Source organism: Felis catus, chromosome B3 (assembly GCF_018350175.1).
Source record: "Felis catus isolate Fca126 chromosome B3, F.catus_Fca126_mat1.0, whole genome shotgun sequence".
Lineage (NCBI taxonomy): Eukaryota > Metazoa > Chordata > Mammalia > Carnivora > Felidae > Felis > Felis catus.
In genome coordinates this window covers 122,040,879-122,066,776 of record NC_058373.1, presented here as the reverse complement: position 1 = coordinate 122,066,776, position 25,898 = coordinate 122,040,879, and the positions used below count along the sequence as shown (strand labels likewise).

The following is a 25,898-nucleotide window of genomic DNA, read 5'->3' as shown; positions in this document are numbered from 1 at the left end:
CTCTTCTCCTTGTGAAATCACGCTGACCCTAGCCTGTCCCTGGCTAACCACGCAGGCCGTTACCCTCTCCCCGCCGCCTGCAGACTTGGCCCTACAAAAGCTCCTGCTGTCCCCCGCACTACAGCCTAGAGACTCACCCGGCCCTCCTTCCCAGGGAGCAAGTGCCTTCCGCTTACTTCCCATCCAGGTCTCAGAGGCCACCAGCCTCAGAATCCTTATTTAACCTGTCAAGGATTCGACCAAAGTGTTCCTTTCATCTCAAGCTTAGCCATTTAAGAAAAACCTAAACACTAACATTGCTAAAACCGCCCCTCATTATGTATCTCCCTCTGGCCAGCAGCCTCCCAAGGCTTGGTCTTGTTCCGTTTTGTTCTGGTCACCAGAGGATTTCTTCCTTCACCATCAAATATTTCTTTGTAATGGTCACCGTCTGAGGGCTATGTCCACTTTCTTGGGTTTTCCCCAAGCTCTAAACTAACACTCCCACTTGCTATTTAAAACACTTAAATTGTTCAAAAAGTACCCACATCCCACCCTGGTCAGACCTGTTGTGGTGGAGCTGACTCACACCTCACTGTGTGTTCTGTGTCTACCGCTGTTTGGCAGAGTGACCTGCCATCCTGCAGGGGTCAGAGGGCCGGGGCAGTGTGGAGAGAACGGATTACTCCCGGTGGAACATCTGTGGTTGATTCATACTGTTTACTTTTCTGCCTGGGTCTGGGTCCAGATTAGGATTTAAACTGATAAAGGAAAATGTTGGTAAATCCTCTACTCAGAAATCATTTGTCATGTTCCTCTTTAAGGATTAAAGTTATTAACTTACCCTTTTTAGAAGCTGACCCATTTAAATATTACTCTTCTGACTGCTAGTTCTCTTTTGTTATTCTTGATGTCCTAAGACAATTCTAATCTGGCATCTGGAGGTTAGGGTCTCTCTCTTTTTTCCTTTTTTTTTTTTTCCTCTTGAGCAATCCTGAACACCTGTATCTCTTTGCTAAACTGGGATCCTCTATTTCGACTCTTTGCAGGTAAGGGGACTTCATTCAGAGAGCTTTATACTGCCTGACCAAAGAACAAATCTGAAAACCACCGTGTTAAAGCTCTTACTTTTTTCTGTTGACCAAAGCTTAAGTGAAGAGGACTTTTGACTTTATTATATCCAAAATCAGCTTGTCTTTTAGTAGCCATCAAGTAATTATGGGGGAAGGATCGGGAACAGAATGGAAGAACACTGTGTGAAAGTAGTTTTGCACATCTCTGTTTTTGAAATCACTCCTTGAACTGGTAAAAATACTCAGTCCAAATTCTCCTGGGTATCTTGTCATCAGCTGTGGTGTTTGTGCAGATACACGTAGGGGAGGACAGAAGCAATATGATTGTTGGGGAAGTTTTGTTTTCACGTCTTACGTTATCTTTGGTCACTCTCAACATCTTGAGAGCCTTCAGCCTTTGAAATACTCCAAGGTTTTGTTTTACTTTTTTAAACAATAGAAAAGGTGAATGAAAGAAGCAAGTAGAAATGCAGGGACTATATTTAGCATGTGTAAATGGAAGTAAAGAGATTGTGTCGACTAAGTAACTAGTCCTGTAAAAATACATTGCTAACCTTTCCCCTACATCTAGTTCCTCACCACAGAACCCCACTAGAGCACCAGAGTTTGCACTGTAGTTACTATCAAATGTTGTAGGGTTTGCAAAAGTCACAAACTTTAAGCAATGAACTTACCTGCTACTCTTTTTACTTTGGCTTGCATGAAGTCACTGCAATTTAAAATGTCAGTATGGGCACTTAAATATATATATATATCTATACATATCTATGTATATATATGTATAGATAGATATATAGATAGATACACACACACACACACATCACTTTGCTGGTGCAAAGTTATGTCAGGATAAATGTAGTTAAGTTACAAGTTTATTTTTGAAGAGACAAAGCTGTGAGGCAAAGCAGGATATCTGCTTTCTAGAGAACAAAATGTTACACTCGCTGGTTGTCTCTTCTTGGAAACTGTAATATAAATCTAGGGTCCAGTCATATCACAAGTATCATTATGTAACCAAGCATCTGGGGAAATACAGGTGTATATATAAATATAGTCATTGGGAATGAGTAGACATAGGCATTGTTTGGTGCATGGTTTAACACAGCCTGATTCACAAATCTGATGGGATGCAAACAGGTAGCAGCTAACTATTACTGCCAAAGCTGAGAATCGGAGTCAATCAGTAGAGATGGGGCTGAGCTTACCACTTTTTCTCATCCCTCTTTCTATTTAGCATTGCCTTTATCCATTTCAGGTTTATAAGACCTTTTTTTGCAGATCACATCAGAAACCAGGAAATTTATACCTAGAAGACATCACAATCACAAAGAATGGATCAAGAGGCAGTGGCAGATTCTCCTCCTGCCTTTATTTTAAAAGCTTTACCCCAGAATATGGCATACGCTCTACAGCAAGTAAATATGCAAAGAGTATTTTCAGGACTGGGGTCTTTGGAGCACTTCAACTTTTTGCTTTGCTCTAGAAAATGTCTTCCCTTTAAAAATCACCCTAGGAGCACCTGGGTGGCTCAGTTGGTTAAGTGTCCTACTCTTGATTTCAGCTCAGGTCATGATCTCATGATTTGTGAGTTCATGCCCTGAGTTGGGCTCGAGCTGACAACACAGAGCCTGTTTGGGATTCTCTCTCTCTCTCTCTCTCTCTCTCTCTCTCCCTCTCTCTCTCTCTCTCTGTCCCTCCCCCACTCACATGCACACTCCTCATACTCTCTCAAACTTAAAAAAAATCATCCTAGTCTAGGGGCACCTGGGTGGCTCGCCTGGGTAAGCGTCCAACTCTTGATTTCATCTCAGGTCATGAGCCCCAGGATCATGGGATGGAGCCCCGCGTGGGGCTCTGTGCTGAGCGTGAAGCCTGCTCAAGATTCTTTCTCTTTCCCTCTGCCTCTCTCCCCATCTCATGTGCGTGCTCTAAGAAATAAAAAAATAAATCATCTCCAGAACCCCCAAATACTGCTTGCTTGTTTGAAGAACTTGACATCTTAGTCCTGTAGTTACTATCTTAAGTTTTCATGATAGGGTGAGGACTTCAGAAGGTCACAGCATCCTTCTTCCTGATGCAGTCATGCAAGGTGAACAGAAATACCCTATACAACTAAGGGCTAGGTGTTTGCTCAGTGCCCTTTCAGAAGCCCAGGAATTGAATATTCTGCCAATGATTTTTCTCTGTAATCCCTCCCTCCTATATTTGGCCTTTCTTTCTCTACCTTCCGATTCTTGATTGTTAGAATTTCAAGTCCAGAGAAAACATACGTGGTGGTGCTGTGTTTGGAGGATCGCGAGGTCAGATACTCTTTTCTTGGGACACTCAGCCTTACCTTTCAGGGGAGATAGTGAGCTTCTTTGTGCCCTACTTGAGGGAACTTATATCTAAGTTTGTTATGACTATTACAGTCTAGCTGAACTTCCTAGTGTTTAATATGCTCTGCTTCATTTCTGTTAGTGAAAACCAGGAGAAAATGGCTTACGTGGAGAGATTTCCTGGCTTCTCAGGGAAGGGGGAAAAGGGGACGCTATCTACCACTACCTCCCTGTTTTTCCCCCCACCCCGCCCCCTCTCCAAATCGATAAGGCTCTGGCCCCAATCATACCAGATTGGGCAGCTTAGGCAGTGAAGAAAAAGAATTTGGGCAATTCTTGTTTTGTAAGAATTTGTCGGGATGTGGCAAAACCATCGACAGGAGATCAAATACAACTGACTGTCTCCTGGCTCTCTTGTGTGAAGAACGGCTGGGGCCGAATTCCCAGGGTGTCTTTCCTTCCCTGGTGTTCTAGGTAAGCCACCATGGGCTTTAATCTCTGGTGGCTATAACCTGTGCGGTTAGAAAAGGGGAAAGAGTGTAGTGCTTTTCCTCTGTCTGCCTTCATGAAGTTCAGAACTGTTGACCATCTCCCACAGGTAAAATCAGCATAGGCTGAAGGGGTCGTGAAGCGGGAGTCATGAAAATCAAAAGATTCTTCTTGGCTGTTGAGCAGCTATTTGCTTAAATGCAGCCCGAGAACATAAGATAAACTGCTACCTGCTTAACACGGAAGCTCAGTGCCCCGCAGGCATCTTAATCCATTAAGCCAGTTAATAAAAATCCCTTCCACGCAGAGAAAAGCATATCTATCTTCTCCTCAGCTTTGACCACAGGAAATGTAGTGTTTGGGCTCCTGCCCAATTCCCGTGTGCCCAGATAGCCTAATGAGAAGGTTGGCTTCCCGCCTTCTCATCCAGAAGAGACACCACGACCAGCCAATAATCCTTTTGCTTTTAATTTTATGGACAATGTTGCCCCTTCTGTCATCTCCAGTGACTTCTGTTTTCCAAGCACCTTTCGCTATAGACTGAGTCTTTTTTAGGTGGAAAACAAAGGAGTTAGCTTGATACTTACTGAAGTTGTATAGTCTTCTCTGGTGGGTCTGGCAGTCCACGCTTGGAGGTGGCTTGATGGGGGAGCTGTGGGCAAGGTCTTGTTTACTACACAGTGCACATGATAGATGGCCTTAAACTGTGATTCTTTGTGGTATGATGAGTTATTATAAACCGATCCTAAAGAATGCAGTGGTTCTTAAACTGCAGCTACACGTTTTTATTGAAGCAATACCCAAAGCTCTGTTCTTTGGAGTGGTTGTGGGGAAGCTGAATGGAAAGTAAAGACAAGAGCAATACCCTGATGTGCTAAGTGTCCTGCCTTGTTGCCATCTCCATGGATAAGTGGATCCCTCCATGCGTGAGGACCCTTGAGTCAATTCAGAGCCTGCGTTTTCTGACAATTCTCAGGTTTCTTGTGCAAAAGCTTGGTCGCTTGGCCCAGGCCTTCAAAGGGAATGTGGGACATATTCCTGACTGGGGTGGATGGTAACTTGTCTTCACCCTTAACATTAGGTCATGTTCCCTCAGTGATGTTAAACCAGTGGTTGGAGTGATAAAAAGCATCCTTGATGGTTCTTTACAGGATACTGGTGAAATCACCATGTCAATTCAGCCAGCATGTCCATACAGTCTTGATGATCCCTCTCTGTAGAAAGGTAGCAAACATTAAGAGAAGGGGGAAAGAGAATAAGAACAGAGAGATAGCTTATGGGGAGCTGAGATCTTGTTTTGTTGGCCTTTTTTTTTTTTTTTTTTCATTGACCAATTTGCCTGTAAGCTGGACTTTGCAAGAGGTGCTGTGATAACCCCTCTCCATTGCTGGGATGCCTATCTAATCTGAGAAAGTGTGAGAGGGGGAAATGTAAATAAAAAATGTTAAATTCTAGTACTGTGTTAAAATGTCACTCTTCTCTCTTTCTCCCTTATCCCCATCTACCTTTTTTGCCAGATGATTTTTTTTTTTTTTTTTTTTTTACCTTGGATGACTGTGAAGCTATAAATAATGGGTTGGGTCAGGTGTATCAGTTATCAGTTTTGAGAGCACATGTTAAGAACTGATGGGGGACTACTTGAAATGACTTAAGAATCATCCCATGCAAATAATATTGTTTTGCCCAAATAAACTATTCAGAAAGCTATCTCTGCCTTTATTCATTCAACCAATAAATATGGAGTGTTATTTCCATGTCAGGCTCTGGCATTACCAGTACCAGCAGCAAACAAATAAGCATCCGGACACATACATCATTTTACAAACTGGTAAGTCTGTGAAGGAAAAGTAAAGAGCATGATAAAAACAGGTAACCAGTATGGTTTAGACAGAGGTGATACAGAAAACATTTCTAAGGCATGAGGGATCCAAAAGAAAGTGTGACTGATGCTCTGTGAGCAAAGGGAAGGATGCTGGGGTGCAGGGGTGGGGGGAGGTGGTGCTGATGAAGAGGGGGCAGAGGCTTGCTGCCCTGGGCTGTCAGGGTGCGGGGTTATCTTATGCATTGGGGAAAACCAGTGTGGAGTTGCAAGCGCTGAAAAAGATCACCACTAGAGTCCTTTTTTTTTTTTTTTGGTAGACATTGGCAAGTTGGTAAAATGCACATAGAAATGCAAATAACCAAACAATTTTGAAGAAGAATTTGTACTACCCGATTTCAAAACTTGCTACAGAGCTACAGTAACCAAGACTGCATTTGGCATTAGGATGGTCATATTGAACAAATAAGACAGAATAGAGTCCAAAAATAGTGCTCACTTTGGCAGCACGTATACTAAAACTGGACCAGTACAGAGAGGATTAGCACGCCTCTGCACAAGGATGACACACGGATTTGTGAAGACTTCCACATTTTTGAGTGATGTATAGAATTGTTCAATCACTATATTGAACACCTGAAACTAATACAACACTGTGTTAATTATACTGGAATTAAAATTTAAAACTTAATAAGAAAGTCCAGGAATAGACCTACACATATATGGTTAGTCGATTTTTGACAAAAGTGCCAAATTAATTCAATGCGGAAGGTACAGTTAGTCAACTAATGGTGCTGGAACAACTGAATATCTAGGGGAAATGACCTTCAACTCTTCCCTCACATATGCAACAGTTAAAGCAAAGATCTGAACATAAAAACTATAAAACTTCCAAGAGAAAATAGAAAAATCTGTGACTTTGGATTAGGCAACGATTTCTTAGAACACAAAAAGCATGGCTCAGAAATACTGATAAGCTGGACTTATCCAAATGAAAACTTCAAGGGACACCTGGGTGGCTTGGTTAAGCATCCAACTCTTGGTTTCGGCTCAAGTCATAATCTCATGGTTCGTCAGATTGAGCCCCACGTCGCGCTCTGGGCTGACAGCATGGAGCCTGCTTAGGATTCTCTCTCTCCCTCTTTCTCTGCCCCTCCTCTCTCTCTATCAAAATAAATAAATGAACTTAAAAAAATGAAAACTTCAAGTTTCCACAAAAGGAAAATGCAAACTCCAGACTGAGATAAAACATGCATAACACATATCCAATAAAGGCTTTCTATCTGGAAAAAACCCTTAAAACTCAATAAGGCAAGGCTATTCAACAAAAAATAGGCAAAAGATTTGAACACTTTTTTTTAAGATTTTATATTTTTTAAGTAATCTCCACGCCCAGCGTGGGGCTCAAACTCACAACCCCGAGATCAAGAGTCTCGTGCCTTCCAAACCTAGCCAGCCAGATGCCCCAAAGATTTGAACAGAATTGTCACAAAAGGAGATGTGCTAATGGCCAGAAAAGCACAGGGAAAATGTTCAACATCACTGGTTGTCAGGGAAATGCAAATTAAAACTACACTAAGATTCCACTACTCACCTACCCACTACAATGGCTGAGTTAAAAAAAATTTTTTTTAATGTTTATTATTTTTGAGAGAGACAGAGTGCAAGCAGGGGAGGGGCAGAGAGAGAGCGAGACACAGAATCCAAAGCAGGCTCCAGGCTCTGAGCTGTCAGCACAGAGCCCGATGCGGGGCTCGAACTCACAGACTGCAAGATCATGACCTGAACTGAAGTAGGCCCTTAACCGACTGAGCCGCCCTGGTGCCCCTAGAATGGCTGAGTTTAAAAAGAATTACAATACCAAGTGTTGACAAAGGTATGGGAATACAAAGTTTATAGCCATTTGAGAAAACAATTTGGCAGATTGGGGCAGTGATTTCATCTACCTTAGAGAAGCATGCTCACACTTGCACTTGAATATTCACAGCTGCTAGATTCACACCAGCCCCAAACTAGAAACAATCCAAATGCTGTCATTGTGAGTGGCAAGGACGTTGTAGTATTATGTTCATGGGATGGAATACTGCTCAGCAATGAAGAGGAACAAATCACTGATACCTACAACTGTATGGATGAGTCTTAACATGCTCAAATAAACCAAACACAAAAGAATACATAAATATGATTCTATTAATACAAAAATCTAGAAAGGCAAAAGTAACCCATGGTGACAGAGAGGGGTAAGTGGTTGCCAGGGAGCTAAGATTGGGAAGGTAGGAATGAAGTGCATCCAACAGGATTTTCAAAAGATAATTTTGGGGCGCCTGGGTGGCTCAGTTGGTTAAGTGTCTGACTTCAGCTCAGGTCACGTCTCATGGTTCGTGGGTTCTGGCTCTACACTGGGCTCTGTGCTCACAGCTCAGAGCCCGGAGTCTTCTTCGGATTCTGTGTCTCCCTCTCTCTCTGCCACTCCTCGGTTTGCGCTCTTTCTCAAAAATAAACAAACATTAAAAATGTTTTTTAAAAAGATAATTTTCAAAAAAACAAAATGATTCTCTTACAGATATAAAAATGAACACGAGTTAAAGATTTTCTTTAACTCCCGAATGAGGAAACTGGTAAAGATATTATAAGCAATCAAAGGAGATACTGAAAAACAAGAACATTTATGGATCAAGAATATTGAAATGGATGTGCAAATGTAGGCAAAACTGGGGGCACCTGGGTGGCTCAGTCGGTTAAGTGTCTGACTTTGGCTCAGGTTATGATCTCACGGTCCATGGGTTTGAGCCCCGCATCAGGTTCTGTGCTAGCAGCTTGGAGCCTGGAGCCTGCTTCAGATTCTGTGTCTCCCTCTCTCTCTGCCCTTCCCCTGCTCGCGCTTCTGTCTCTCTCTCTCTCTCTCAAAAGTAAATAAAAATTAAGAAAAAAAATTGTAGGCAAAACTGGTTTCTTCTATACTGGGAGGTCAAATGAACCTCAGAGGACAGGACATAACTTGCATTTCCATATGTAATAACTATTTTACTTCGTTATTCTTGCCTACAACCTATATAGGGCTATAAAATAGCTCAAAGAATCAAAGAGTAGAATCAGATGAACTCAGAAGCATGTACTGTATGTAGACGATGCCTTGTTTTCCACTGAAGATAACCAAGAGCATTCGTGAGGAGGCAGTGAGAACAGGAGAGGATATAATAGAACCAGTCAGGAGGCTACTACAGCTGTCCAGGTAAGGGGGAGAGGGGCCTGGAGCACAGTGGTAGTGACTGACTCAGACAGGTATGCACAAATGAATGAACTTGAGCTCTGACTTTGAGCTGGCAGAAGGTGTAAAAGTTTGATGAAAAGAGGGGCACCTGGGTGGCTCAGTTGGTTAAGCGTCTGACGTCAGCTCAGGTCATGATCTCTCAGTTCATGGGTTCGAACCCTGTGTGAGGCTCTAAGCTCAGAGCCTGGAGCCTGCTTCAGATTCCATGTCTCCCTCTCTCTCTGCCCCTCCCCTGCTTGTGCTCTGTCTCTGTCTCTCAAAAATGAATAAATGTTTGAAAACTGTTTTTTAAATGCTAAAGAACAAGGTAGTCTCACTTTTTGTCTAGAAAAAAAAAAAACAACAACAGTATGACAAAGCAGGTGCTCAAATGCAGGTTTCTTTGGGCTAACAGTTGAATGTTTACCATGTACCAACCATCTTATTAGGTTGAACCTCATGAAATTGCCAATATTTGGCACTTTTGACCAAAAAATGGTAACTGCACCCTAATAAGAATCCTTAGCATAGATTCTTATTTACTTCTTACACCTGTGAGGTAGGTACCCCCCACCCCCCCCCACTCCCCCACTTTTATAAATGACAAATTCACCAAGAGGTCAAAGAACTTGTCCAATAATATCAACTTCTTAGTAAATGGTAGGAGCCGGATTCAAACCTTGGTGGCCAACTCCAGACCCAGTGTAATCCCTGTGATGCACTACTATTCAAACCACTGCCTATCAACAATAGCCAAAGTATGGAAAGAGCCCAAATGTCCATCGACGGATGAATGGGTAAAGAAGATGTGGTAAATATATACAATGGAGTATTACTCGGCAATCAAAAAGAATGAAATCTTGCCATTTGCAACTACGTGGATGGAACTGGAGGGTATTATGCTAAGTGAAATTCATCAGAGAAAGACAAAAATCATATGACTTCACTCATATGAGGACTTTAAGAGACAAAACAGATGAGCATAAGGGAAGGGAAACAAAAGTAATATAAAAACGGAGGGGGACAAAACAGAAGAGACTCATAAATATGGAGAACAAACAGGGTTACTGGAGGGGTTGTGGGAGAAGGGATGGGCTAAATGGGTAAGGGGCACTAAGGAATCTACTCCTGAAATCATTGTTGCACTATATGCTAACTAATTTGGGTGTAAATTTAAAAAAAAATTAAAAACAAAACAAAACACTGCAGAACCCTGGCCCGTGCCGCTGGGGATTGGAATGGTTTCTCAGAACTGTGCCCGGGCCCCTAACTTTTTCACTTTGGCTAAACCCAGATCCCAAGATTACCCCTATGGCGTATTTCTTGGCCATCCTCCCAGCACCTCCAGGGATTTGCTATTCCTGCCCTGAAACCAGGCAGCCTTTGTGGTCCCTGAATAGGCCTTCTTCCTAGTGTCTTCCCACAGCTCCTCACTGACCTGTCCAACCGCTCTGCCCCACGCCCTGCATCACTGCGCTCACATTCCCTCACAGCCCCCATCCAGGCCACTAAAATTGTCCCTGCCCTTCAGGGTTACTGATCTTTATCACGAGCTGAGGTTTTATTTCATGACCCGCATATGCTACACGTGAGGATCCCTGCACAAGAGTCTCGCTAGAGGGAGTGGGTGGTCCCATTGTTTTATCCGGGATAAAACTAGGTGACACCCAGTGGCCGGGCTAGATCTTCTGACCACTCCCTCAACGTGTCTAGCTGCTGTGCTCCTGGGGCTCTATCCTCACATCTGAATCTCAACTCTCTCTCGGTTTTTGTGCTCTGAGAACATCCTGAGGAAATCGGGTGCACAGTGGCAGGTGTTTTTCTGGGCTCCACCTCCAGCTGGGGAGCTCCGGGAGCCCTGGAGGAGTTACTTCCCGGCCCGCTTCCCTGAGCAAACCTACCTCGAGGCACAAACATCTGCCCCAGGCCGGAGGGCTCTCACGCTGGGCTGCGGCGCGTTCCGCGCTCGCGGGGTCCTGGGGGTCCGTGTGTCCCCGCGCCGTCTGCGCGCCCGCGGGGAGGGCGACCCGCAGGAGTGGCAGTGCGGAGCCTGAGCGCGCCGTGCCGGCCGGTCGCGACGTCCCCCGAACAGGAATTCGCTCGGGGCTGCGACGGCACCAGCGGCGGGGACAGGGGGCGGGGAGGCGGCCAGATCAAAGGGAGCCAAGACTGTCCGGGCGCGTCGAGGAGCCGCCCCTCCGGGAAGGGCGGGCACATCCCGGGCGCTGGCCCGAGAGCCGCGCGGCTCCCCCGCCCCGCGCGTCCCCGCGACCGCCGGTCTCCCCCACCTCCCGCCCCCGCCCCCGCCCCCGCCTCTCGTCCCCCGCGGCCGGCGCGCTCCCGCCCTTGGAGGAGGCGAGGCCCGGCGCAAACCGACGCGCGGGAGCGGCTCGGGAGGCGCGGAGGCTCGGCGCGGAGCAGCGCCGGCAGGGAGACGATGCCTCGACTGCCCGGCCGCGCGGGGCTCCTCCTCGGCGTGGTGCTGCTGGCGGCGCTGCTGGCCGCGGGCCGGGCTCTCCCCCTGAGGAAGCCGCGGTCCCGGAGCCCCGCGAGGCTGGCGGAGGTGAGCGGCGGGGAGAGGGGTCGGCGCGGGGCCCGGGGCACGAGCGGGGACCTCCGAGGGCGGGCGCGGGGCCGGGACCAGGTGCGGCGGACTCCCCCCCCCCCCCCCCCCCCAAGCCACCGCTCCGACCGCGTGGCTGGCCGGCCGAAGACAGACTGCGCTAGTGGGCAGAGGGCCGGGCGCGGACCTCCCCCCACACGCCCCGAACGGCCCGGCCTCTCCCACCTGCGGCCGCCTCGCCCTGAGCGAACCTCTCCTGCAACCCCCACTGTCCGGGGGCGCATTCCGAGAGGAGTCGGGAGGGTGGGAGGGGAACGCGACGCTGCGCGGTGTTGCTGAGGTTCAACCCGCCGAATAACGGCCGGTGCAGCCTCAAATCAAACCTGCAAAAGATTTGAGTCCCTTTGGGTGTGAATTGAGACGAGATGAGGTAGTGAGTGGGGTCTTTCAACTTGCTGGAGAGTAATATCAGCCAGGGACCTTGATATTACTATGTAGTTGGAAGAGCAGAAGTCGCTAAGACGTGGCGGGGTGGGGGTGGGGGGGCACTTTCTGGGTGGCCCGTGAGTGGGCTTTGGGGATGCGACCGAAAACAGAGGAGCGAGTCGGAGAAGAGTAGTTTAGACGCGAAGAGGAACCACGGTCTGTCGACACCTGTCTCCCTTCACCAGGGGTCCACAGTCCAGCCATTACTGCGTGGATTGTCCCCTTGGGGACAAAACCCTCCCGACTTGTTCCAGGGTTTGCGGGCTGGTGTGGTAGGGGGTCCTGGCTCCTTCCAGGCTCCGAGCTGTTCTAGGAGGAGGAGGCCAGAGTAGTTCTTTCCATTTTCCAGACGAAGGCATTGAGAGGCCCCGCCGGGTGCGTGCAGGAGACCGGTGGGTGAGCGGCACCAGAGCTCGGGCTGCTAGCGGTGTCCAGGCTGCTGAGGCCCTCCAGAGGCGGCCGGGAGCACCGCCTGCATTTGAGGTCTCTGTGGACTGGTGTTTTATCCACGTTTTTTTTCAACGCTGCCTTTCTAAGGAGCCTTTTAGACATTTTCCCCCCCTAAATGCCTCTCCCACTGAAATTGGGATATACCATTTCATGAATATACTGTTTATGTATCATGGCACTTGGGTATGTTACAAACCATTGTAATATCTAAGATTTTTTTTGCCTCCTGTTGAGACTACATCCTGTAGACCAGAGTTTCTCATCCTCCACAGTCCTGTCATTTGGGGTTGTATAATTCTTTGTTGTGCCTTGTGGGACATTTAACAGCATCCTTGGCCTTAACCTGTTAGGTGTTTGTAGCACCCACTGCCGGACAGAGCCAGACATTGCCCTGTGTTTCCTGAGGGACACCCCTCTCCCCCACTGTTGCTGACAACCACTGCTGTAGACAAATCCAGAGGAAGTGAACATCCCCTGGCCAGTCCCACCTCCTAGGTGGAGGTGGCAGTGGTCATAAAGTTAATTGAATTGGCATTTTTTTCCTACTCATTTTGACATATTTTCTATTTTAGTACTTACTGCCTTGTATTGTGATTATTTTTGATATATTTGCCAGATCTTCCCCCGAGACCAGTCTAGAGGATAGGTTATTTCAGAGCCAAAGTCATACCCCCAGCTCCAGTATAGGGCCTGGTGGAACCCTCAAACATATGTTAAATTAGTGCCATGAATGAAAAACAGAGCTTAGAGCTCAGGTCCTGGGGTTCTGGTCTCAGTGGGTCATTAACTCAGGTATGACTCACCTCAGATGATTTCCTGACATTTAAAATAAGGGGCTAAGTCATCTCCGTGATCCCGTCCAGTTCAAATACTGCTTCAGAAGTCCATGTGATGTGTGTTAAAGCTGTTATGTAATCAAGGTGGTAGTTAAGACATTATGTTGACATAATGCAGACTGCTCTTCTAGGGCCTTAAGTGATATGTCAGAAATAAATGACAACTCCAGAGACTTTTACGATGAAGCTGAAGAACATACGGCCCCTCGGTGTTGTTCCCATGGGTGTTGGATGGGTGTTAGTCTCATTTTCCAGATGAAAAAAATCAAGGCACAGAGACATTAAGCCTGACTGAGACTGGGAGCCAGGTCTGTCATTTCAAGATCTAGACCCGGGACCTCAGGGTCCATCTTTGTATGGCATGCCCCAGCCTGCTCATCGTAAGTCTTGAAAGGTCTTGAAATCATTGGCATCGTGAACAAAATGTGCCACCCTCTCTCTGGTCAGGCCTGTTGCTGAGCATCAGTTTACTCCCACAGTCAAATGGGAATAAGAGAACCCATTCTGTCGGATGGCCTGCTGGGTGAGAAAGCACTGGACGTACACATGTGTGGCATTGTCGTTACAAGAGTTTGTTGGGTGAGGCGCCTGGGTGGCTCAGTCGGGTAAGCATCTGACTCCTGATTTTGGCTCAGGTCATGATCTCACAGTTCGTGACTTTGAGCCTCGCATCGGGCTCTGCACTGACAGTGTGGAGCCTGCTTGAGATTCTGTCTCTCTCTTTGCCTTTCCCTCACCCATGCTCACTCTTTCTCTCTCTCTCCTCTCTCTGTACATTAAAAAGAGATTCAAACTCATAACATAGTTAAAAAAAAAAAACAACACAAGGGTTTGTTGGGCACCAGACAGGCAAAGAAAGAATGACAGAACTCTGCCTTGGGTGTCTTCTGTTCTGGATAGGATCCAAACACCACCCAAACAGCCACAGTGCCTAGCATTTTGTGGTCCTTGTCTTGTTTTCCTTGTTTTAAGGACGAGGAAACAGACAGTGGGTCTGATAACTAAGCCTCGGGTCTGCAGCTAGTGAGTGGCTGTCTCTCAGGCAGAGCTGAGTTTGAAGCCGAGCTTCGATATTATTACAACCTTGGACTTTATGTAAATCCCTTACCCTCTCTGAGCCTCCATAGCCTCATCATTAACATAGAGACAGTCACATTCATCCCTTGGGGTGCTAGTGTTCATTCAGTCACTCAGCAGTGATTTATTGAGCTCCTCCCGTGTACCAGGCACAGGATACTGCGTGAAACAAGCAGACAAAGTCCTACCTGCACTCTAGCTGGGGTGGCTGGGGTGACAGAAGGCACATCCAGGGCCTACTAGCTCAGGCCTGGTAGAGAAGATGTGCTCAGACAGTACTCACGGGCCAGGGCTCAGGGGGCTCTGCCCGTATCTCTGCCTTACTCCCTGTTGCCAGTGTCCAGTTGCTTGAGGGCTGTCACTGGCATGAGGGCCTGTTTTCAGCTGTACATGACCAATCTGAGGTGCCCGGGGAACAAATCCTCTCCTCCACCCAGAAGCCCGTAATCAGTGACTGGTAAGGTTTGCAGGTATGTAGCCCAGCTCCCTACTTCTGGGGGAATAACTGAGGCACCAGTAGGATTGAGCTCCACTTGTCCACCATGGTCACTAACTTGATGGAGCATTCTTTATTAGCTGCCTCCCACCCGTGACCCACTCCCCCACTCCCTGCTGGTGTCTCCTGGGATCACCTTCCAAAGGAATGCCCTTGAATTCTGGTGTCAGCATTGGCTTCTGAAGAAACCCAAACTAAGACCCATGGCCCCATTCCACTCCTGAGAGTTCTGGGGCCTGAAGCACAGAGCAGGGGCTCTAAGCAGCTCTAGAGAAGGGTGGCTGTGATGTGTGGCTGTGGTAGTTAGCCAGGAGTTTCTATGGCCTTGAGGTTGGAGAGGGCTGGAAATGAACATTCTGAGCCCTGCTGGATGCTAGCTCTCTCCCATCATTGTTCTCATTTTACACATAAGGATGCTCACAGAGGTTCTGTCCCGTCAGTGTCCCACAGGTCAGAAACCAGACTATTCAGGGATTCAGATCTAAGCAGCCTGACTTTAGAGCAAGGTTTCTTTTTTTTTTTTAAGTTTATTTATTTATTTAAGTAATCTCTACGCTCAGCATTGGGGCTCAAACTCACAACCCCAAGATCAAGAGTCGCATGCTCTACCAACTGAACCAGCCAGGCGCCCCCTAGAGCAGGGTTTCTTAATTGCAGCACTGTTTTTAAAAAAAAAACTTAAAAAAAAAATTTTTTTTTAATGTTTATTTTTGAGAGAGAGAGAGAGACACAGAGTGCAAGCAGGGGAGGGTCAGAGAGAGAGGGAGGCACAGAGTCCAAAGCAGGTTCCAGGCTCTGAGCTGTCAGCACAGAGCCCAACGTGGGGCTTGAACCCATGAACTGTGAGATCATGACCTGAGCTGAAGTCGGCACTTAACCAACTGAGCCACCCTGGCACACATAAAAAAAAAATTTTTTTTTAATTTATTTATTTTGAGGAGAGAGAGAGAGAGAGAGAGCGCATGCGAGTATAAGTGGGGGAGGGGCAGAGAGAGAGAGAGAGAGAGAGGGAGAGACACAGAATCTGAAACAGGCTCCAGGCTCCGAGCTGTCAGCACAGAGCCTATCGCAGGGCTCTAACTCAGGAACAATGAGATCATGACCTAGGCCGAAGTCCACGCTTGACCGGCTGAGCCACCCAGGTGCCCCTTGATTGCAGCACTGTTGACATTCTGGACTGGATGATTTTTGTGAGGGCTGTCCTCTGTGTTGCAGGATCTCCCACATGGTGCCAGTAGAACCCCTCTCCAAGTGACAACCACAAATGTCTCCAGACATTGCCAAATGTTCTCAGATGAGAACCATTGCTTAACTACCCACTCATGAGGCGGTGATATCCACATCAGCCAGAAAGGCTGCAGCCCCTGAACTCCTGCAGTCCTGAGGCTGCGGACAGAGGAGCTACTGAGCCAAGGCACCGGGACACTTAGGGCTTTGGTGGCATAGTGAGTGGGAGGTGCCAGGAAAGCAGCACATGGGGATGTCCCAGGCCTCCAAGACTGGTCAGTGAAGGAGCTGAGTTGTTCTTACTCATCTGTCCATCCCCTCTGCTCGTCTGGCCTGGCTGTTGAGACCAGAGCACTTTGACTCAGTAACAGACTCCAGGGCCAGGCTCAGATGGGCCATGGTGATTAGTGCAGGAGCCTTGGAACCAGGTGTTTGGGCAGCACCGAAGGAGGGGGTTAAAGGGGAGAGGCCAAAGGTTCTGACTCTCTTTTTCAACCCAAGGAAAGAGAGTCATAGTGAGAAATTAGACTGAATAAGCCCCTGATTTGTGAAATAGACTCTCCACACTCTTGCCTGTAGTGTCAGAGCAAAACAGTTAAGAGTGTGAGCTCTCAGGTGCCTGGCTGGCTCAGTTGGTAGAGTGTGTGACTCGATCTCAGTGTTGTGGGTTCGAGTCCCACATTGATGTAGAGATTACTTAATAAAATCTTAAAAAGAGAGAGAGAGAGAGAGAGAGAGAATGGGCTCTGGACCCAGGCTGTCTGTTTCAAATCCTAGGCTCTGCCACTAAATGTCTGTGTGACCTGAGGCAAGTTACTTGCCCTCTCTGTGCTTTAGTTTCCATTGTCAAAATGGGGATGACAGCTAGCACCTACCTCTGAGGGTTGTTGGGAGAATGAAATGAATGATTAAGTGTTTCGAACAGTGCCTGGCACACACATGCTGTGGACGTAAGTGTTTGATAAGTAAATTCTGACAATCCTTCCAGGTAGGAATTATCCTCATTTTGCAGATCAAGTTGAATGAGCTAGTAAGAGGCAGAGCTAGGATTTGAACCCAAGCTGATCTGACTGTCCAGACCTGTGTCTTTTCACATGGCTTTAGGTGTGAGATGGGAAGTGGGGTCAAGGCTGTGGCCTGGGTGGGGCATGCTTTACATCATAAGGCAGCTCTGGACAGTGCCCCCTCTGTCCTGTTGTAGAGACCTGAGCAATGGCTGTAGCCTGGAAGTAGGTGGATGGCCACCCCAGTGTCCCACTGTCTGAGCAGGTGAGGGCTGCTGCTGGAGTCAGAGACAACCAGGGTCTTTCACTTACTATCTGAGCCGAGGCAGGGACTGTCACGGTGTGGACCCCATGGGCACTGGCTGGTGGAGGGAATTACCTGGCAGACAGACAGCTGCGACGGCACCTGAACTAGGAAAAGGCGCTGGGTCCCAGACGGGCAGGAGGAGGAAGGTAGCAGTGGTCAGAGATGCTAAGGAACACAGCCCTCACGTGGACAGCTTGGGAGGGTCAGTGACAGGGGAGCCTGCTGGGGGAAGGCCCAGGTCTGCCACTACCCTCCTTGTCAGCCTTTCTGGGCCTTCCTGCCCTGACTTGTGAGACCCGCCATCTGTTCCTGGGCAAGAGCCCTGGGGGATTCTGAGGCATGTGGTCTGTGAGCTGCACTTGGAAACACTGCCTTAAACAACATGCTTCCCTCTATGGACCTCAGTTTCTTCATCTGTAAAATGAGGAGGTTGGCTTATGTTTCTTCCACGTGTAGAAGCCCGATTTAGCCCCCCTGTTATGCCTCATGTTGGCACCATTTGTCCAAGCACTCTGTGCACATGGCCTCATTTACTCTCTGAGGCATTGAAACACGTATGTTTGGATCCATGGTCACAGGGTGAATTTGTGGCCTGGTCAGACCCCAAGACTCCTGCGTTGCCTACCTTGGGTCCATTTGGGGTAAGCCCTGACCCCAGTCACCCCCTCCTCCCCTTCTCTCTCCTTCAGGTCTCAGCCTCCCCAGATCCCAGCTCTCCTAGGGAAGAGGAGAGGACCCTCCTGCTCCCCAGAACCCGCCTCCAGGCAGGGCCACGCCAACATAGGCGCCGGGCTCTCAGTGAGCCAGCAGCCCTGAGCCTGGACAAGGCATCCATGCCAAGGACCCTGGAGGACACTCCCTTGCTGCTGGAGCTGCAGAAGCTGCCAGGATTGGCCAACACAGACTTGACTGCCCCAAACCCCAATATCCAGGTGAGAGCTACAGGAGGGCATAGGCCCAGTGGACACCTAGAGAGGAACTGGGCTGACCGGCTCCATCCTCAGGTCAGGCGTCCCCATCCTGTATTCCTTGGAGGGCGGGGGTTCTTTTGGGGGTCACAGAGTAGTGGGGGCTGCTCCTCTACTTCCCAGCTGTGGGCCGAGCAGGGCATGTGGCCCTCTGAGCCTGTGTTTTCCAGTCCATAGCAAAGGAGAAACAGCACCAGCCTGGTAGGGCTGTCATGAAGACCCAAGGAGTGGGGAAGCTTTGTGGATGGCAGGGCCTTCTAGGGAAATGGGGAAGGGGCGACTTGTGGCCCCTACCCAGGCCCAACCCTTCCTGCAGGGTTGGTTGAGTGCAGAATGGGGTGGGCTCGTGGTAGGGGGCTGCCCGCCAGAGGGACTTTATGGAGCCAGTGGGATTCCAGTTTACATTCTCCACTGCCAGTCCTCAATCCCTGATGATAAGAGTCCCTGATGATAAGAGACCTACAGTTTGCAAAACACTTTCATCAAAAGAGAAAAGGCAACGGGGAAGTGTAGAAACTAACATTCTAAACTTGTTTAAGAGTTTGTGTGTATGCGTGTGCGCGCGCGTGCATGTGTAAAACCTGGAAGTTTAATTATCAAAATGTTATTTGTCAGAGATGGAGTGGGGCGATTTTAATTTTTTTCATTATATTTTGCTGGTTTTCCCCCAAATTGTGTTCGGCGATCTCGTATTATTTTATAATAGCCAAAAACAATGTTTCAAAGTTCACTTTCATGTGAATGATTTCATGTTACTTATTTCCCGTCCACAACGTGGTGAATGAGAGCCCCCCCCACCCCCGCCCCCCCAGGGCTGCTGTGGGACTTTGCTCTCTTTGCTACCATTTTCCAGCCCTACAGCGAGACCCAAGGCTGTTAGTGGCCCCTAATTCTGGGCAGCCTGCAGCAGAGTTCACAGCCAGCTTCTCTTAAACTGCTGGCACCCTTGGCACATGTTAGAGCCACCATACCTAGCCCCACCTCAGATAATTAAATTCATGTCTAGGGTTAGGTCAAGGAGCCTGGAATATCCAGGGGATTCTGATGCACAGCCAAGTCTTAAATTGTGACCCCGTGTGCCCTGGGAGGCCAGGAAGGTTGGCCAAGAGAATGAGCTGGTTTGGAGGAAAGGTTGGTCCTCTGCCCCTGCCCCCACACTTGTCATCTCTCCTCTCCTTGGAGCCTTGCTCTGAGCACTCCTTCACTGGCTGGCCTGTGTCTGACCCTCTGCAGGTGACCATCGAGGTGGTGGAGGATCCCCAGGCGGAGGTGGAGATGGACCTATTGGCTGAGCCCAGCAGTCGCTGGCCCCAGGGTGCCTCTAGCTGGCTGTCCGCCAAGGAGCTCTTCTGGCCCCTATTCTGGAGCTACCTGGAGGGCGAGGAGGGGAGGACCAATCTCAAGGGCAGAGCCCCAGGGGAAGAAGAGGAGGAGGAAGAAGTGGAGGAGGAGGATTACCCTGCAGAGTATAGTGAGAGTGAGGACCAGGAGGACAACGAGGAGGAAGAGGAGGAGGAGGAGGAGCCTGGGTTCAGTGGGGCCACAGGCAGCTGGGAGCAGGGCTGGCTGGCCCCTGGGGACTGGGCCTTCAAGGAGCCAGACGGCTATGGTGAGCATCCCCACCTTGGCATCCCCGGCTGCTGCTTCTGGAAGTTCTGAGAGTAACTGGGGCTAAAGGGAGGCCTGAGAGCTTCACCGGGCAGGGGCAGCTATGAAGGCCAGAAGCTTAGGCCTGTACAAACACCATCATCTGCTAAATAGCAACATTACCCATAGCTTGCAAAATCTGTTTTTCCCCCAAACATTTGACCTTCACAACAGCCCTGAGACCCCCTAAGCAAATCGACGTTTGTTAATTTTATATATATTCATAGCTGTCACTTTCCAACAAATTGGGAAATATGGTAAACCCCACCACTCATAACTGACCTCATTTTCAGACTGTGTGGGCTTGAATCCTGGCTCTGCTGCTTACCAGCTGAGTGACCTTGGGCAAGTTACTTAACCTCTCTATGCCTAATTTACTTCCTCTCTAAAATGGAGAATGGCACAACCCTTAACTACATAAGATTGGGCGTAGAGGGTATTGAGTTAATACATTTAAAGTGCCAGCATGTAGTAAACTAAGTATTGGCTATTTTTATTATTTTTATTAGAAAACAACATAGCACAGACTATCAGAAAATGCCACCTAACACCTGGCCAGCTCCCATGACAGCCATTCTTGTTGTTGTTCAGGTTTTCCTGGGTACAGACGTGTTTCATGGACAGTTACAGCCATTCTCCCTAGAGCCCTGATATTTCATCCTTGGACAGCGGTGCCATCATTAAGACTAAGGCATAGCAGGCTTTCCCTGGTTCACCAAGATGGTGTAAATTGGCAGTTTTCGTGCCTTTCAGCTTTTCTTCCATTTATTTTCCTTAAACTCTTGGTGCCCACCTGCTCCGGCCTGCCTGGGAAGTGAGGAGAGAGCTGGGTATGTCAGTACTTTGGGGGCTCCACAGAGCCCCCTGGGTCTCAGCCCTGCAACAGCCAGAGGTCTGAGGGTGCAGTCATGGTGTATTTCAGGTTCCTCAGACCAGGTCTTGGTCCCTATCATGGAAAGTCAGGACTTTCCTTCATGTCCCCAGTGCTGGGGAAGTGTTGTCAGCCTTGGTTTTAATTGACATAAAAATTATAGGTCAGAGGAGCACCTGGGTGGCTCGGTTGGTTGAACGTCTGACTTCGTCTCAGGTGATGATCTCTCTGTTTGTGAGTTCGAGCCCTGCATCGGGCTTGCTGCTGTCAGTGCAGAGCCCACTTCGGATCCTCTGTCCACCTCCCTTCTCTGTCCATCCCCTGCTCTCTCTCTCTCAAAAATAAATAAACATTAAAAAATTACAAAAAAAAAAAAAAAACCCTCTAGGTCAGAGACGTAGGGGGACTTGCCCAGGGTCACATTGACAGTGGTCAGGTAGCTTCCAGCCCCAGATATCTTTTTCTCTTCATCGCTGTGTTGGCACAGAGTGGGTGGCTGGGATTGTTGCTGTGTCTGTAGAGCCACCTGATGATTTACATGGGTGTCCACCATGCAAGGGTCCCCGGCTGAGGGACAGGTGGGGGCTGAAGTCCAGCCCGTGCTTCGTCCGCTAGGCTGGGAGCCCTGGCACGGATGGCACCCTCCTGAGGAAGGGGTACCCTTAGCTAATCTGCACCAATGCGCCCTGTGGGCTGTGCTCACTCACCCCTGGCTCCCTGCCTTGACCCAGACTATGAGCTTCAAGAGGAGTGGAGCCCCTGGTCTCCCTGCAGTGGGAGCTGCGGCAGCGGCAGCCAGAGGAGGACTCGGCCCTGCGGCTACGCCTGCACTGCCACCGAGTCCCGTGCCTGCGACCTGCCCCTTTGTCCTGGTGAGACGAACCCCAGCTCCTACACAGGCAGAGGCTTATACTCTGGGCTTGGCCCCCTGGGAATGTGGGCCTTGTTTGAGGGTGGGGCCTGGAGAAGGGATGCAGGAAGCTTATAGACACGGTGGTTCTGCCTCGTCCCAGGCCTAGTCCAGATGCTGTGGGCACCGAGAGCCTAATGAGGGCTGGGCTTCCCCACTGGGAGCACAGAGGTGCCCTGGGGCCCCACCAGCCTGGCCTCCTCTCTTCCTAAAGGCACCGAGGACAAGGACCCCTCGGGCTTCCCCGGTGAGGGGTGGCCGCCCCTGGCCCACAATGCTACGGACATGCTCAGCCCAGGTCAGTGGGGAGCTAGGCCCTGCTCCTGGGGGCTTGGGGAGAACCTCTCTCGGGAGGGTGGAGCATCACTGCACAGGAGGAATCTCACCCCCATCCACTGAGGCAGAGTACATGTTCCGGCTGGAAGATTAGTCTCCCCAGCAAAGAGGCCCTGTCATTTCTGAGTCCCTGTCATTTCTAGCCAAGCCATTGGCCTTTCCCAACCTGATATTCCTGCTGGGAAGACCGTCCTGAAGGGAGCCACTGAGCTTGGAGATCCACCTGGTGGGGCATATTCTCCCTGGCTGCAGGAAGGGATGGGGACATTCTGGCTTCCACTCCCGGGTGCTCTTGGAGGCTCCTGGGTAGGCTCTGTGTGGGAAGGGATGCTGTCAGAAACAGTTTAGGGGCCAGAATTCCAGGACTGCTCCTTCCAGCAGTTTGGAGCAGACGGTACTTTCACTGGGACATTCTGCATCTCTGTCTCTTGGTGTCACTTGCCCCTCACAAGGAGGTAGGCAGCTGCCAACAGGCCCCCTTGCGGGTGGGACCTATGCTCAATACTGTGAAGCTCCCTGAGCTGGCGTGGTGGGCCTGGCACCGTGCAGGGCAGGGGTTCCCAGAAGACTAAGGCCCGGGATCTGCCTTCAAAGAGCTCGGGTGTTAGGGGGAGAGACACACACGACCAACTTGAGCACGATGCTGCAGAGTGTGCCCCAAAGTTCTGGAGTGAGGAGGAAGGGGCCATTCCTTCTGTGTGGCCAGAGTCAGCGGCCACATTCCCAAGGTAGAGAGAAGGGAGGAAGACAGCATAGATGGAGGGAGTCACAGCGGGCAGAGGTGAGAGTGGGCCAACACGCTTTCTTACCAGTTGCTTAAAACAGCGGTTCCTGCGCCCAACCACCCCAGCTCCTTCCCCAAGACCCCAGATCTTCCCCACCATCCAGCACATAAAGGGACAGCACCTGGCACTTCAGACAGCCTCCAGGCTCCTCCTCCAGCCCCTTGGCCAACATCCATTCTGAGCCGTAGCCTCTGGCTCCAGGTTTCCTGGGTGGTTGTGTGGTAGCCCTTATCTGGCAACAGAGGAGGCCAAGCTGGGCTGCACTCAGCTCCACTGCGGGGCCTTCTCTCTCCAGGCATTGGTCCTTGATCAGCCCCCACCCCACAACGGGGCTGACTGGCTCCCCTCCCCTCTGCAGATGTGGATAGCTGTGAGAAGTGGCTGAACTGCAAGAGTGACTTCCTAGCCAAGTACCTGAGTCAGGTGCTGCAGGACCTGCCCAGCTGCCCATGCGCGTACCCGCTGGAGGCCGTGTACAGCGCGGTGAGCCTGCAGGATGAGCACCGGGGCCGAAGCTTCCAGTGGAGGGATGCCAGCGGGCCTCGAGAGCACCTGGACGTGTACCAGCCCACGGCGCGCTTCTGCCTGCGCTCATTGCTGTCCGTGGAGAGCAGCACCCTGGCCGCCCAGCACTGCTGCTACGATGCAGGCAGCCGGCTGCTGACTCGGGGCAAGGGCGCCGGTGCGCCTGACCTCGTCAGCACCGACTTCTCGCCCGAGCTGCACTTCAAGGTGGACACGCTGCCCTGGATCCTCTGTAAGGGGGACTGGAGTCGCTACCACGCTGTGCGGCCTCCCAACAATGGCCGGGCCTGCGCCGACAACCCTCCCGAGGAGGAGTACCTGGCCCAGTTGCAGGAGGCCAAGCAGTACTAACCAGGGGGCTGCTGTTCTGGAGAAGATTCCCCTGCACACCCCTCACCCTGCCTCTGCCCAGACCCCGTGAGGCCGGCCGGCCTGGTGCTGCGGGCCCTCTGCTTGTGAACCCAAGGCAGGTCAGCACCCCAGGTGTCGGTGTGGGGCTGGGGACAGGTCGAGGGGTGTACAGTGCCCAGGCTGAGGGAGGGAGCTCAGCCCCCAAGGTCTCTGGGTGATGGGGGAGGGGGGAAGTGTGTGTCTGTGGGGGCTGCCCTCTCCTGCCCCCTGGGAGGTGCTGTCCCAGCCTGGCCACTCATTTTCCTCCCTCTCCCTCTGAGCTGGGCTCTTCCACCCTGGCTGTGGGCACACGTCGTGATTCCCAGGGCCTGTGGTGCCACAGCTGCATTTTGTCAGGCTGACAACCAGCCTAGCAGCCAGCCCTCTTTATCTCTGGTTGGTTGTGGGAGGCCCTCTTGCCCCACCCCTGCTGGGAGCCACCACAGACCCACACCGGGGCCCTAACAGGTTCTCCTCAACTCCGAGCTGCTTTCCAGTGGACACTACTTTGGTTAGGGCTAAAGTCAACCCGTGGGGCCCAGCGTGGACAGACAGGCTGAGGTGGCCGAGACAGGGCCGGCTCCTGGCTGGGAATGGGTCAACCAATTCAGGTCCCTTTCTTTGTCCAGCAATCTCTGCTCTGTCCAGGTTGTAGGGATGTGCAGAACTGGATGGCACTGCCCTGAATGGACACAGCTGCCAGGTCTGGGTGGGCTCAGAACAGCTCAGGAGGATGCGCACCATGGTGAGCTGGTACACCCGTTCTCGGCTCGGGTTTGGCGGCAGGGAAGCCCAGATTTGGGCAGTTTCTGTGGTGTTTGTAAAGGCTCCCGCCATGGCCCACTTGACGCTCCCGAGGTGATGTCATTGAACGCACTGAGCTCAGAGCTGGGAAGAGATGCACATAATCGGCTCACCTAGCAAACCTGGTGCTTCTTCCCTGCCCTCCTCACTCCCAAAATCTTACTTCCTTGCCTTGTGTGGGGTTGAAGGGCTGAAGTCCCCACCATCCTGTTCACAAAAGCTCCAAAAGGTGGGAACTTCAGCCCCTAGACCGCCGCCCTGAAGCTCTTTGTGATCCTCAGCAATAAAGCACTTTATTTTCAAATTCTGTCTGATGAAGAATTTGGAGCCTCACCAGAGGTGTAGGGAGCCCTGTGTACAGCCCAAGCCAAGCCCCCATGGTTGTGTTTGTGACTCCTTAACCTAGCCGGGCAGGCAGAGCTCCTGGGATACAGAGGTTAGATGTAGATGTGAGTTATCCCTACTCATACTTGCACAGGGTTTCCTAGGAGGTACGGACCTCAGAGCACATTTACTAGTTCTTGGGGAACAGGAAGACTTCCAAGGCAGAGGTCAATTAGCATGCACTCCAGAGGAAGTGGCCCTATTTCCCCAAGTACCTTGCTGCAAGTTTGGGCAGAGTTGCCCAAAGGACTACCCCTATAAGATGACAGAAGTGGACCTGTACCCTGCCTTGGTTGCTACCCTTAACAGAAACTGCACTGTCACTACTAGCATCTGGGGAAGGACAGAGACACATCAGGAAGTAGGATGAGGCAAGGTATGTCCAGAGCCACCACCTGGAGACGCTCAGAGAACCAGATGTTTCCATAACCATCACACCTAGAGGTAAGTTTATTAGTCTGGTCCTGGGCCACAGTCTAAAAATACTCTGGTGCAACTAAAATATTACAGGGCCAGAGAGGGCAGGATCTCGTCACCAGATGGGATCCAAGTTCCCTCCCATTCTCTTGTCTGGGAAAATCAACATGATTAGTACAGGCATAATTTAATTATCTGTTAGCAGAAACTGTGTGTGTGTGTGTGTGTGTGTGTGTGTGTGTGTGTGTGTGTGTATTTATTTTGAGAGAGAGAACACTAGTGGAGAAGGGGCAGAGAGAGGAAGAGAATCCCAAGCAGGCTCCACACTGCCAGCGCAGAGCCCCGACTTGGGGCTCAATCTCACAAATCGTGAGATTATGACCTGAGCTGAAATCAAGAGTCAGACGCTTAACTGACTAAGCCATTCAGGTGCCCCCGCAGAAACTTTTTTTTTTATAATATAAAAATATCCTAGAGTCCTTTTTCA

The 25,898-nt window shown here is 50.0% G+C and overlaps 1 protein-coding gene and 1 non-coding gene across 9 annotated transcripts; both read left to right on the top strand.

The window, feature by feature from the left end:
* Positions 1–6,169: 6,169 nt before the first annotated feature.
* Positions 6,170–6,275, top strand: LOC111561052. Its single transcript, XR_002743422.1, has one exon. It is a non-coding gene; the product is annotated as a U6 spliceosomal RNA (small nuclear RNA).
* A 4,982-nt stretch (positions 6,276–11,257) lies between these two features.
* On the top strand, positions 11,258–25,655 carry ISM2 (isthmin 2). 8 transcript variants are annotated; one of them, XR_006599844.1, is made up of 7 exons: positions 11,258–11,491; positions 18,064–18,306; positions 19,576–19,951; positions 21,592–21,732; positions 21,985–22,068; positions 23,250–23,886; positions 25,304–25,655. XR_006599844.1 is itself a non-coding variant. In XM_045060316.1 (6 exons), the coding sequence occupies exons 1-6, from the start codon at positions 11,366–11,368 to the stop codon at positions 23,765–23,767; spliced, it is 1,356 nt and encodes a 451-aa protein (XP_044916251.1). In that variant the 5' UTR covers positions 11,258–11,365; the 3' UTR covers positions 23,768–24,914. The 8 variants fall into 8 exon arrangements, 7 of the variants coding, with proteins under 7 accessions (XP_044916251.1, XP_023111667.2, XP_023111668.2 ...); XM_045060316.1 differs by lacking the exon at positions 25,304–25,655 and having other exon boundaries at positions 19,576–19,819; positions 23,250–24,914; XM_023255899.2 differs by lacking the exon at positions 25,304–25,655 and having other exon boundaries at positions 23,250–24,914.
* Positions 25,656–25,898: the final 243 nt, after the last annotated feature.

Excerpts from the sequence above, each read along its gene's own strand:
- ISM2 (XM_023255899.2), top strand. The coding sequence starts at position 11,366 with ATGCCTCGACTGCCCGGCCGCGCGGGGCTCCTCCTCGGCGTGGTGCTG. Across the intron at positions 11,492-18,063 it reads GCCCCGCGAGGCTGGCGGAG|GTCTCAGCCTCCCCAGATCC; the intron begins GTGAGCGGCGGG and ends TCTCTCCTTCAG. Across the intron at positions 19,952-21,591 it reads CAAGGAGCCAGACGGCTATG|ACTATGAGCTTCAAGAGGAG; the intron begins GTGAGCATCCCC and ends GCCTTGACCCAG.